The sequence below is a fragment of the Danio rerio genome, chromosome 4, assembly GCF_052040795.2.
Source record: "Danio rerio strain M-AB ecotype USA chromosome 4, GRCz13ab, whole genome shotgun sequence".
NCBI lineage: Eukaryota > Metazoa > Chordata > Actinopteri > Cypriniformes > Danionidae > Danio > Danio rerio.
The window spans coordinates 1,230,001-1,244,211 of record NC_141024.2 but is presented as its reverse complement, the minus strand read 5'-3'; the positions used below and the strand labels follow the sequence as shown (position 1 = coordinate 1,244,211).

Sequence of the window (14,211 nt, the reverse complement as noted above, 5' to 3'; positions counted from 1 at the left end):
TGTTTTTTTCTGTGATGTGTGTAATGTGAACGCTGATGTGGTTGTGTGTGGTGAAGCCAACGATAAGTTTACACTTTGGGACAGTAAAGTAAGTAAAGTAAGCGCAGTGGCACCGTGGTCCTGTGGCTGCCTTCAGTATGGAGAGACTCCAATCCACCCGCCCCTCTTATTGTGAAGCACCGAATGTAATGACTTTAAATTCTATCTATCTATCTATCTATCTATCTATCTATCTATCTATCTATCTATCTATCTATCTATCTATCTATCTATCTATCTATCTATCTATCTATCTATCTGTCTATCTGTCTGTCTGTCTGTCTGTCTGTCTGTCTGTCCATCTGTCTGTCTATCCATCTGTCTATCTATCTATCCGTCTGTCTGTCTGTCTGTCTGTCTATCTATCCGTCTGTCTATCTATCTATCTGTCTGTCTGTCTGTCTGTCTATCCGTCTGTCTATCTATCTATCTATCTATCTATCTATCTATCTATCTATCTATCTATCTGTCTGTCTGTCTGTCTGTCTGTCTGTCCGTCTATCCGTCTACCTATCTATCTATCTATCTATCTATCTATCTATCTATCTATCTATCTATCTATCTATCTATCTATCTATCTATCTATCTATCTATCTATCTATCTATCTATCTATCTATCTACTTGTTCGTCAGTCTGTCCGTCCGTCTGTTTCTCTCTCTCTCTCTCTCTCTCTCTCTCTCTCTCTCTCTCTCTATATATATATATATATATATATATATTAAAGGTCAAAAGTTTGGGGTCAGTTTTTTTCATGTTAAATAACTGTTTTCTTATTGTATGTAGTTTGAAATGATATTATTACTCCAGTCATTACTGCTTTTATTACTATTAATAATAATAATAATAATTAATATCAGAGTGATTTCTGAATGGAATGATGAAGCTAAAACTTCATCTTAAAAATCGCTGGAATAAATTAATAAATTATGAGCTACTTTTGAACAGTTACTTTATAGTGCAAAGACATTTCACAGTTTTAATGTGTACTGTATTTTTGATTAAATAAATGCAGCTTCGGGGAGCAGAAGCTTATTTTAAAACATTTAAAAATCATACTGACCCCAAACGCTTTTGACGGTAGTGTTTATGAAAAATGTATAAAAATAAATCAATATTACTTGTATATGAAATATTTAAAATAAAATCAAGTCATTTTCTCCTCTGTAAACACTAATATGTTTAGAAAAAATGTATATGCAGAAATATAAATATAATAATTTAATAGATTGATATGACATAATATTCATGAATATTATTAATTTTAAATGTGTGTCCATATTGAACGTATTGACGTAATGTACACAGACAAGATTACGTAACGTGTGAAGTGGACGCGCAGACCACAGAGCTTGTCCGAGACGACCGCGTTAAATTCAAAAGTAAGTTGATAAGCATTTCTGAATTTTAAGAGTGATTAAAGGTTTGACAAGACCATGTTTTCCAGGTTTGGGTCGTGTCAAGTCCTTTAAAGCTGCAACTGTACCGGAATTACCGCTGGACTAGATAGAAATGGACATCTTAGACGACATGGGTGAGAGTGAATTGTTTTGGTAAACTACTGATGTGATTTATCGATTATTAAGATTCTCGACAATTAATTAGCCGTAAAATAATCTTTGATAACCGTATCCCTAATTCAAACAAATAACTTAAAAGTCAAATTTCTGAACCAAACTCTCCACATGAGGGCGACAATCACACATCAGACGCCAATAATCTTCACCTGCTTGACTCTAATTAACAATTAAAAACTAAGTCGGGTCATCTATCATCAAATATGAGCTGATTTATGATCAATTCCAAGTCATTTCATGATCTCAGACTTTAACACCATTAAATCTGATTTATATACACAATGCAATACATCTATTTTTGTTTATTTCTATTTTATTTGCATCTGTTTCTATACTTTATTGATGTGTCAAACCTTCTAAGCTCCAAAACATTTTTTTCCTGAACCATTGACTTTAAAAATCCAAAAATGTCTATTATACTCAGTTTAATTTCTTCGGTGTACAAGTGAAGAGAGTGCGTTAGGATGTTTTTTTAATGTTGAATTTAATGTAAGCAGATTCAGATGAGGAACGTGCAACTAGACAAGCGATAAACAGTCACATGACCAATGGTGAACTGAATAAACACACATTTGAGATGGACTCACAATAACATCAAGCAAACACACACTGGAGTCAAACAGACATGTCCGAAGGCACAGCGCATCCACTGGTGTTTTTGTTCATTCACAGTTTGAGATGAAGCTTTTAGTCCTGTTATACTGATGGGGAAATGAGTGCAGGTCACAGGCCGTATTTCTTCTGTAAGTCTTGAACTGTGGAGTCTGTCAGATCGGCATTGTGAATCCGTTCAAACAGCTCCTGCACCACTACAAGATCAACAACAGAGAGAGAGCGTGTTTATCCACTATTGCAGAAATCTATATATCACTCAATTTATACTAGGGATATTGGGAAAATTGACCATTGCAATATTTTCCTCTGCGATTATGAATATAATATCACCTGATGGCTTAAATGGCATTTGCAAAGTCATTCATTTAGATTGATTGGGATAGTTTTGTAGGGAGTTAGTCGTGTATAGGCCTGTATATTATTTTATATACATATAATTTATTATATTGATTTAATTACCAAACTACACACACAAAAAAGAAAGACTAAAGTGAAATAAACAGTGCTTTATGGTTTTTCTGGGGAGTCCAACAGTATTCAGGTCGATATATTGAATAATTAAATGTAAAATAACACTGCATTATTGTTTATTAAAATTACAAATGGTACAGTTTCTTGCGCTTGAATGCTTTACACTATAAAAATAATCACAAAGGCCTTAAAACACATACAAATGACAAACTTTCCCCCTATTGTACTGTAGTTCGATTCTGCAGTGACTTCACAAATCGCATGTGTTTTGAACTGTGGTTAATAAACTGGTTTAAAAAACTATAAATAAACTGTAATGCTAACCATGTGACTATTGCAAATAGACATATTTTGTGATATTGATGCTGAAACCATATGTTGTGCAGCCTTAATACATGCATATGAGATTATTAATAATATTATTCAATAATACATGCATATAAGATCATATATAATAATAATATTTAATAATACATGCATATGAGATCAATATAAATATTTAATAATACATAAAAGATAATATTTAATAATAAAAATATGTAATAATTTATGCATATGAGACGTGTAATAATAATATTAATAATAATATTTAATAGATGCATACAAAATAATATTTAGTAATAATATTTAACAATACATGCATATGAGATCATTAATAATATTATTCAATAATACATGCATATGAGATCATATATAATAATAATATTTAATAATACATGCATATGAGATCATATATAATAATAATATTTAATAATACATGCATATGAGATCATTATAAATATTTAATAATACATACAAGATAATATTTAATAATAAAAGTGTGTAATAATTTATGCATATGAGATAATATGTAATAATAATATTAATAATAATATTTAATAGATGCATACAAAATAATATTTAGTAATAATATTTGACAATACATGCATATGAGATCATTAATAATATTATTTAATAATACATGCGTACGAGATAATATTTAATAATAATATTTAATAATACATGCATATAAGATTATTAATATTTAATAATACATACAAGATAATGTTTAATAATAATATTTAATAATACATGCATATGAAATAATATTTAATAATAATAGTAATATTTAATAGATGCATACAAAATAATATTTTTTATAATATTTAATAATACATGCATATGAGAAGTTTTAATATTATTTAATAATACTGCATAAGAGAATATTTAATAATAATAATAATGATATTTAATAATACATGCACATGAGATAATATTTTATAATAATATTTAATAATACATGCATAAGAGAATATTTAATAATAATATTTAATACTAATAATAAAAATAATAATATTTAAAACATTCATACAAGATAATATTTAATAATAATATTTAATAATACATGCATAAGAGATTTTTTATAATAATAATATTTAATACATGCATACAAGATAATATTTAGTAATAATATTTAATAATACATGCATATGAGATCATTAATAATATTATTTAATAATACATGCATATGAGGTAAGATTTATTAAAATAATTTAATAATACATGCATACAAGATAATATTTAATAATAATATTTAATAATACATGCATAAGAGATTTTTTATAATAATAATATTTAATACATGCATACAAGATAATATTTAGTAATAATATTTAATAATACATGCATATGAGATCATTAATAATATTATTTAATAATACATGCATATGAGGTAAGATTTATTAAAATAATTTAATAATACATGCATACAAGATAATATTTAATAATAATATTTAATAATACATGTATAAGAGAATATTTAATAACAATATTTAATAATACATGCATATTAAATAACAATCGTCACAAAGATATGCAATGTTGAGTAAAATAAAAAAGTTATGCTAATCATCTATGCTAATCAACAGCTAATCGGTGTGTTGTGTGTGTGTGTGTGTGTCTGTGTGTGCGTACTTTTCTTCTCCGTGTTTGACATAAACATGACGGCCATGTCGAATCTCTTCACGCTCGCCAGGTTTCTCAGGACGTCCAGCAGAAGAGACGCTTCCTCAGGTCTGAATTATAAAAAAAAATAATATTAAAAAACATTAATATTTAACCATAAGTTAGCATTTTAGACGGGTACAGAAAAAAGCTAGCAAACAATTAATCAACTAATCAACTAATCAATTAATCAAATCAACACTTAAAAAAAGTTACTGGGAAATGAAATAACCAAATTATTCATCTAAGGTACTTGCAGGTATTCATTTATTTCACTAGTTTGGGAAGAGTGAAATGTTGACTGGAAAACGTTTGAATATCTGGTTAGACAGAAAGTTGAGTTTATTGCCTTATCCGTTTCATATCATCTCATGGCATAAACTGATTTTACAAACAACTATTTTCTATAATCAAAAGACATCGGCAACAATAAATAATACATAATATGAGAAATAAATATATTTTAATAAAAATTCTGCCATTTTTAAAGGATTCAAGTGTAAAAATATTCCCTTTAAAGACTTTCCGGATAAAAAAAATTTACAAGTTAAATTACAAGTTATTTACAAGTTAAATTTGAGGTAAGACCTGTACTGACAGTTTGCTATGGGATATGTGTCAGTATTATTTACGAATGCACGCACTGTCAACATAGACATACTGGTGAAAACAAATATTATGTTTTGCATTAATGCATCTTAATTCATGTGTGCGAAAAGGAAGTTTTGCATTTGCAGATTGGTGATGCGTATGTGTGTGAATTGACTTTTTATTGCAGTCTGCCAGGCTCATTTTAATTTTGACTTTCTTTTCATGTTTTTTAAGCTTTTCAGGCATCAAACACAAACAACTTTACATGTTTATGTTAAAGCAAATCCTAAATTCACAGACTCGAGTTGAAAGCAAATCATTTGTGGATGTAAAACTGCATATTCAACATTGATAGAGTGCAAGGATGAGGGGGCGTGCATTACAAAAAATACTGAGACTAATATTTGAATTAAAGACACTGAACAGAGGGAAAAAATGGGATTACATATTATTTTAAAAAACATTGCACATACACTACACAGTGCATAAGTGCGCAGTGTATAGTGTGTCTTTTAGAGCACAACTTGTATCTTTAATATGATATACGACTTGTATCTTTGTATCTTATATCCCATAAAATTAAGTTTTTCAGATGTTAGTCTTAAAGGATATTAATCCTTCAAAATTAATGTTTAGAAGATGTAAAACTGACATGTAAAGCTTGCAGTTTGTCACTTCCGCCTAATTGGATCAACAGTTTTTATTCATATTTCTGTCTCTCATCAAACCTTCTGACCAATCAAATGCTTTCTAGTATCTGACAAGCCCCGCCCCCTTCTCAGTAGCTGTTTATTTGATGTGCTCGAGCTCAACCACTCTCACTGGAAAAGCAGTGATTAAACAAAATGCTATTGGCTGTTTCTTTTTATGGGGAGGAGCTACTACATGCCACGCCCTCTCTTCGTGTTTTAATCGAGATTACATTAAACATCGAATAAAAAAATCCATATTTAATATCACTTCACGGGACCTTTAAGATATAAAGCTTGTGTGATGTGCTGACCGTGTGTGGCAGCGGTGGAAGGTCTGCAGGATGCGGTTCAGCACGTCAGACTCCAGAGAGTTCTGGAAGATCTTTGGATACGAGTCTGGACTGATTTGCTGAAATAGGGAAGCAAACATTAGCTCTGAATGAGAAGCTGAAGGAGAGGTTTAGGTGCTGCTGGTACCTTCAGATAGCTGTATGTGGACTGTGGGTTTTGGCTGATCTTCCTCAGGTCGGCCTCTAGCTGGAAACTGGTGCAGGGTGGAGGAGGAATGACCTCGTCCTCAGCAGACCTGACAACAAAGTGAGCAAATGCCTTACGCCATGCTCTAACATAATAAAGATAGCTTTTATCATGTGTGTGCAGCTAAAGTACACATGAAATCAAAACCAACCACATTGATTGTTAGCTCACATTACTAGTTTTGTGGTGAACAATTCATCTGTGCATGCCATTAAGAAAAACTAATAGTTTGCACTTGTAATCTTGAATTGAAATCTGCAAGATGCACTTCCTGTTTGTTTTCAGTTAAATTCTCAGATTAGGTCTGTCTGAGGTATTGGGCGTGGCTATTAAACTTAAACACGCCCCTCCAGCTGTTGACAACAAGCAGAAATGGTGAGCAGGAGGAGTCTGTTAGCTTGCAATAACTCCCCCCAAATCCGTTCCCCCATCTTTCTGAATGCAATGCAGACCTGGCCACAGCAGGACAGCTGGCGTCTGGCTTCTCCTCCATCTTCTGGATCTTATGATGAGGTGAAGACGTGAGCGGAGTCTGAGCGATCGCTCCTCCAACCTCTTCAATCTCCATTCGCCTCAAGGGTTTCTGCTCAATTACGGATAAAAACTATTATTTTGCTCACAATTGTAATCAGGATAATTTAAAACAGTTATTAATGAGGCTTATGACTGGGCCCACACGCAACCTGTGCATGCAGAAATCCGCAGATTTACTAACAGCAATATTAAAATGTGATTTGTTTACAATGCAGTTTGTAAAGTAATATTTTCTGTCTTTCAGTAGATATCTGAGAGACTGGCTTCGTTTACCAAATAAATGTAATTGTATTTGCATTGTAAACATTAAATAAAAGTTAAAGATAGGGGTGTCAAAATTAATTGTTTTTTCAGTGCACCGCGATGCAGACGCGGACAATTCAGTATGGGTTCAGTAATGATCATAACCGGTTATTATATACTGTCGTCATTGATTACTATAGCGAGGGAGGCGAGTGTGAGTATTTACAACGCTCCAACTGCTTAAAAACACAGAAACTATGCACAATTTCACTGCGTGTGTGTGTTTGCTGGACAATTTTTCAGTGACGCTTACAGCAGAAGCTCCTATTTCACTGCGTTTGAGAAAATGAAAGTAAACTCTATTTATTTATTTCTCTCACTGTGGCTTATTTGGCTGCTGGCGTGACTTTTCCTCTCCTCTCGGCTGATACTTCTGGATAGAGGTCTGCGGTATAGCCGCGGGACCAGACCAGATTTCTTGCAGCGCGGGAATAAATTTCAGAATAAAGCGCGGGAGCGGTCGCTATCTCTGGTGTAATTTGAACAGGAGTGAGCGGTCTCACAGTAACCCTCGCTTGCATGTGTGTGTGAATGAGAGAGCGTGATGCTGTGTGTCTATGTGTGTGTGTGTGTTTATACAGACTGCTTGTTATCCCCCCCCAAAATATAACACTGTGTATGGAAAGCATCATCAATGCACCGTGATGCACAGAGATATCGAATTGCACCAAATCGATGGCAAGATCGTAACCGAACCGTGAGGCCAGTGTAGCTTCACACCTCGAGTTAAAAATGTATTATTTTTTATTTCACATATTCAGTTTTAAGTTATGATGATGCTCCTAAAATCATTCCGCATAAATCTGAATATTTTTTTGTACTAAACTCTCTGCAGATTCTGTCCGGCCCTACATATGACTGAAACGTGTGTGCGTATGTATAAATAGGACTCACGGTGGATCTGAGGTGCTCAGGCTTGTGTATGGGCTGGACGGTCTTTCTCAGTGTGTCCTCCTGTGGAGCCAGACTGCTGCGCATCTCCTGATATAAAAACACACACATACAGTTTTCTGGATAGTGTTTATCTTTGGATAATCTTTAAAAAGAGGGCTACATATTAAAGGTGCAGTAGGTGATTGTCTTCAGAAACGTGTGTTGTTGTGCTGGTTGAAAGTCTCATCACAGTCTAATAGTACTGATTACAGCAAATGATCTAAATGTGTTTATATGTATTTTTATATTCTGGGTAAGGCATAAAACTAAAAAATATTCATCCAATTAAATATTGTCGGGCCGACATCTCTCATAATTTCGATAAGTAGCTTAAACTGTCTGTCAGCAAATGTAGATTCGGACTTCTGTGCATCTGTTCACGCAGATCCGCCGTTACCGTGTGCCCGCCTGCATGAGACAATCACAGACGCGGTGAAATCAAATGCTGAATTGAAACTTTTAAAAACCTGAATCGGTATCGGAGTTACTTTAGCACGCTGGAGGAAGGACGACACCATATCTGGATTATTTCTGTTAGACAGGTCATGTTCTGTTTTACAACTATTATAGTCAGGCTGAGCTGATGTTAGATGGTGTTGTGTTATGAATGGGTTATATGCACAGACGTGTTGTTCAGCCACTGAAATCTCTTGACTAAAGATTGCTGTGACTATCTTCAGTTTCATAACATCCCTTTAGCGCACAGGTGTCAAACTCAGTTCCTGGAGGGCCGCAGCTCTGCACAGTTTAGTTCCAACTCTAATTAAACACACCTGATCAAACTAATTGAGTCCTTCAGGCTTGTTTGAAACCTACAGGTAAGTGTGTTGGAGCAGGGTTGGAAGTAAACTGTGCAGGGCTTCGGCCCTCCAGGAATTGAGTTTGACACCTGTGCTTTAGAGCATCGATAATGGAGATTTATATTCAGTTTAACATCAGATCATCAGTAAACAGCGCTATTCTGCCTAACCTGTTTTATTGAGCTGAAGTTGCTTTTATATTCACATTGGGTCATTTTTAAACAATATAAGCCTTCCTATACTGTTTACCGCTACTCTGAATATTCGCTCTGAAATAGCATGTAGGTATGGCTTAGTAATAAATGTAATTCCTGCACGCCGCCGGCCAAACACTAACTAACTGGCGAATGACATGAACTAGTGGGTTGTCTGCTGTTGTGAAGCATTTCCTGCGTTCGCTATTTCAGGAGGCGTGGCTTTGAATCACAGTCCCTCCTCACCATCTAAAGATAATATGCTAAGCAGTTAGCATTTTGCCTGTAAGTAGATCTTCTCCACAATGTTGTCTGGAGCTTAAATTGTGTGTCCTTTATATTTCAATGGATTCTAATGCTGTTAGTGTTGCGTTGTTTATTAGTTGAGTTGGTATTCAAAGTTCACTTATTCTTTTTAGAATAACAATAATAGTTCAGTGTAAATGCACTACTTATAGTATTTACACTACAAAATGGTGTAAAATAGTGCACAAGTATGCAATTTGGGACGCACTTCCTCTCTTTATAGTTATCATGGTTGATGTGAACAGTGCTTAAACAACCAAATCTGACCAACACGATGACTACAGACTACATCTAGTGTTGACACGTACCGCTGTGAGCTTCTCGATCTCACTTATGGCTTGTTTGTTTCCCGGCTCGAGCTTCAGAACCTGCTCAAAATCTGCAAGCAAACACAATGAAGTGGGTTTTCCTGAGAGACTATTAGGGGTGTGTGGGATAAGACTGATGTTCTGGGTGACCGACCATCTCTGGCGTCCCTGCACTTCCCCAGAGCGGCTCTGGCTGTGGCTCGTCTGGCGAACGCTTTAGTGTATGAGGGGTCGAGAGCGAGAGCCACACTGCAGTCCTGCTCCGCCTCCGCAAACCTGCACAGATAACATCATGCTCACTCACTAGTGGACACTATAAAGAGTACACACATTTCACTCACTCATAAGTGCTCACTACAGACAGTACACGTCACGGTACATCACTAGTGCACACTATACAGAGTACACACATTTTGCTCGCTTATCAGTGCACACTAGAGTCTTAACATCATGCTCACTCACTAGTGCACACCTTACATACTACACACATTTTGCTCACTTATCAGTGCACACTATACAGTCTTCATATCATGCTCACTCACTAGTGCACACTATAAAGAGTACACACATTTTGCTCGCTTATCAGTGCACACTAAAGTCTTAACATCATGCTCACTCACTAGTGCACACTATACAGAGTACACACATTTTGCTCGCTTATCAGTGGACACTAAACTCTTAACATCATGCTCACTCACTAGTGCACACCTTACATACTACACACATTTTGCTCACTTATCAGTGCACACTATACAGTCTTCATATCATGCTCACTCACTCACTAGTGCACACTATAAAGAGTACACACATTTTGCTCGCTTATCAGTGCACACTAGAGTCTTAACATCATGCTCACTCACTAGTGCACACTATACAGAGTACACACATTTTGCTCGCTTATCAGTGCACACTAAAGTCTTAACATCATGCTCACTCACTAGTGCACACCTTACATACTACACACATTTTTCTCGCTTATCAATGCACACTAAAGTCTTAACATCATACTCACTAGTGCACACTATACAGAGTACACACATTTTGCTCTCTTATCAGTGGACACTAAAGTCTTAACATCATGCTCACTCACTAGTGCACACTATACAGAGTACACACATTTTGTTTGCTTATTAGTGGACACTAAAGTCTTAACATCATGCTCACTCACTAGTGCACACTATACTAAGTACACACATTTTGTTTGCTTATAAGTGCACACTAAAGTCTTAACATCATGCTCACTCACTAGTGCACACTATACAGAGTACACACATTTTGTTTGCTTATAAGTGCACATTAAAGTCTTAACATCATGCTCACTCACTAGTGCACACTATACAGAGTACACACATTTTGCTCGCTTATCAGTGCACACTAGAGTCTTAACATCATGCTCACTCACTAGTGCACACTATACAGAGTACACACATTTTGCTCGCTTATCAGTGCACACTAGAGTCTTAACATCATGCTCACTCACTAGTGCACACTATACAGAGTACACACATTTTGCTCGCTTATCAGTGCACACTAAAGTCTTAACATCATGCTCACTCACTAGTGCACACATTACATAGTACACACATTTTGCTCGCTTATCAGTGGACACAATACAGTCTTCATATCATGCTCACTCATTTATTCACTAGTTTATAGATCACACTCACTCATAAGTGCACCCTAGTCTTACACATTCACTAGTGCACACTAGAGTCATGATAACTTTTACAAGTGTACACAGTTTCACTCAGCAGAGTGCACAATAGAGTCTCACTACCTCACTAGTACACACTACTCAGAGTCTCGGTCACTTCCTAGTGCACACTACAGACAGTGGTATTGACCTGTTGAGTTTGAGGAAGGCCATGGCTCTGTTAGCAGGCAGTAGTGCATTCGTCTCGTCCGCCTCCATTCCTCTAGTGTAGCTCTCCACCGCCGCCTCGTACCGGCCCTCTTTAAAGTACGCATTTCCCTGCGCAAACACACACACCACATTAGCATTAGCAGAACATTATGGTCTGTAATAATCAGAAAATGAATGAGCGATGTCCAAATTATTTGAATCATTAGCTGGTTTCCCTCCTAACGTGAGTCTTTTCAAAGTTTGCAATGCTAATTAGGTGCGTTTGCATCATTGTTAGAGCAGCTCACTGTAGTATTGGTAACCTAGCAACCAATAGTAAACAAGCCACAGATAATGTTCATGATAAAGCTTACTCGGTCCTTGTGCATGACAGCTTCCTGTTTCCTCTGCTGTTCCTGCAGACGCTGCTGTTGTTCCGCCGTCGGCTCCGTGATGCTTTCACTTTCTCTTGTCTCTTCTGTCTGTTTGCTGGAGTTCAGCTCCTGAAGAAAAGCAATAAATGTTAGCTGTGTTTCCATCCAAAGATGTGAATTAAATGTATGCGCAAATCTGGAATATTGCATTTAAGACGTGTGTGTAAAGCACTGTTTCCATCCTACAAGTCAAAGAGAACAAAATCATCACTTCCTGATTAACTGGCGCCAAATATCAAAAGTAAAAACTGAATTTGCTGTAGTAGGAGAAGCTGCATCAATCTTTTCTTTATTTAATAAATGACTTGCGCCTCAGACAATGCCGACATGCAATGAAGGCATGAGATGCAGAGACAGGTGCTCTTGAAGCCTACTGGTTTGTCCATTCACACACAATAGGTGCAGCCGGTGATCATCGAGATTAGCCGAGCGCAGGTGGGGGCAGAGTTGAAAACTGACCTGTCAAGCCGGACAGCTGGACACTTCGGGGCTCAAAGTTGCGGCAGTCATGATGACCGATCACATGGCGTCATCATCATTTTTTATTTTTTATAACAGCAAAAGACTTACAAATAAAACAGAATACAGTCTCTACAAACTATAGTTCCTTTTTAAACAATAAGGGAATTATGAATTAAATGTATTACAAATGTATGAGAGAAATAAGGAGAAACAAGAAGGCAATATAAACATAAAAATGAATAGGCCTATTAAATACAAAGCAATAAGCATAAATTTTAGGAGTATAAACTCCTATTCTGTAAGACTTATTTGAGTTCATATTTAGGTTATTCACTAAAATATATCATTTAAATCGTTCATGGAGATGAATGCAGTAAATAGTCTGTATAAAAAGATTGAAAATAAACCTGTGCAAACAAGCTAGCCTTTATAACCAAATTGTTTAACAAAAGATGATCACTGCAGTCAAATATTTGTAGTTTTTTAATTAGCATGATAGATAAAAGACAGAGAGGGTATGAAAAGTAAATTGTTTGTTTTGAAACTTTTGAATCGGAGTTTGTCCAATGATAAACTCGAAACATGGTTGCTGTCACGCGGTGAGCTCAGCCAATCATGTAATATCGGTGTCGTCATCAGCTTGTGCAGTCGCTTTTCAGATGCTGCAGTCTAAATCAGCCGTCTGATCTCGGAGCGCTGTCGCAGTACTTTGATGCCACATGTGACAGTCACGTGGCGTTGGCGCAGCATCAATCCGGACAAAATTTTTAACCAGCATACACTGCTTTAAGACAGATTTCGATCGATCTGCGCAGCAGAACGCACCTAATATTATCATCATCACATGATTTCTTATAACAAAATCACATGACTTTTTTTTTTTAATGAGAACACTGGAATTTGTACACTAAAAGTGTTTTCATTGTAGTTTATGTGCATTTTCTCTTATCGAATCATAGGTTTATCCTACTCAGTTATGCGCATATGTTTTTTTATGCGCACTTTCAAAATCATTTCCATCAACCATTTTATATCCAAAATGTGCAATGTGCAATGATAGGTGGATGGAAACAAAGCTAGTGATGATTCGCTTCACAAATATCTGAAATCAATAGCAAACCTGCTGCAGCTTCTGCACTTCAGTCTGAGCCTCTGAGTTTCCAGGATCCAGTTTGAGAACCATTTCATAATCTGGAGAAATAAATGCACAAACAAAATGATCAGTAATAAGTTGGATGTCTCATTATAACACAATATTGTTGATACTTAAAAAAAATCTGCAATACAATTTCAATTCAGTTGAATGTTGATAGATGTTAATATGTCATGTGCATAATTTACAGAACCGTTTAAACAATGACACTGAAAATTCAGCTTTCAATCATAGCAATTGTTGGAGCCATTTTTGAAATTTATATATATTTATATTTTATTGGTTGCATGATTGATTAAGATTAATAATATTATAAAGTATTATTCTGTGTCACGGATCAAGTGGTTTAATGATATGGATAAACACCACCTACATGTCACGTCAGCTCACCTGCTTACGTAAGGCCACACAGGTGATGGGTGATCAGCTGGCAGGAGT

General features: G+C 35.5%; 1 protein-coding gene and 1 long non-coding RNA gene across 6 annotated transcripts in view; both read right to left on the bottom strand.

Moving 5' to 3' along the window:
- The window catches only part of LOC148679883 (uncharacterized), a 759,583-nt gene that overhangs the window by 195,621 nt on the left and 549,751 nt on the right, over positions 1-14,211 (bottom strand). The gene's annotated exons all lie outside the window — the stretch shown is intronic.
- Positions 2,027-14,211, bottom strand: part of rpap3 (RNA polymerase II associated protein 3) — a 20,788-nt gene continuing 8,603 nt past the window's right edge. For 4 of the 5 annotated variants that reach the window (XM_087246224.2, XM_087246227.2, XM_087246226.2 and 1 more), the window contains exons 7-17: positions 13,741-13,811; positions 12,099-12,227; positions 11,726-11,853; positions 10,036-10,157; positions 9,882-9,952; positions 8,235-8,321; positions 6,956-7,086; positions 6,444-6,552; positions 6,278-6,375; positions 4,654-4,754; positions 2,080-2,423 (exon numbers count right to left, since the gene is read on the bottom strand). In XM_087246224.2, coding sequence (XP_087102350.2) covers positions 2,338-2,423; positions 4,654-4,754; positions 6,278-6,375; positions 6,444-6,552; positions 6,956-7,086; positions 8,235-8,321; positions 9,882-9,952; positions 10,036-10,157; positions 11,726-11,853; positions 12,099-12,227; positions 13,741-13,811 — 1,133 coding nt within the window. In that variant the 3' untranslated portion in view covers positions 2,080-2,337. 5 annotated transcript variants of the gene reach the window in all.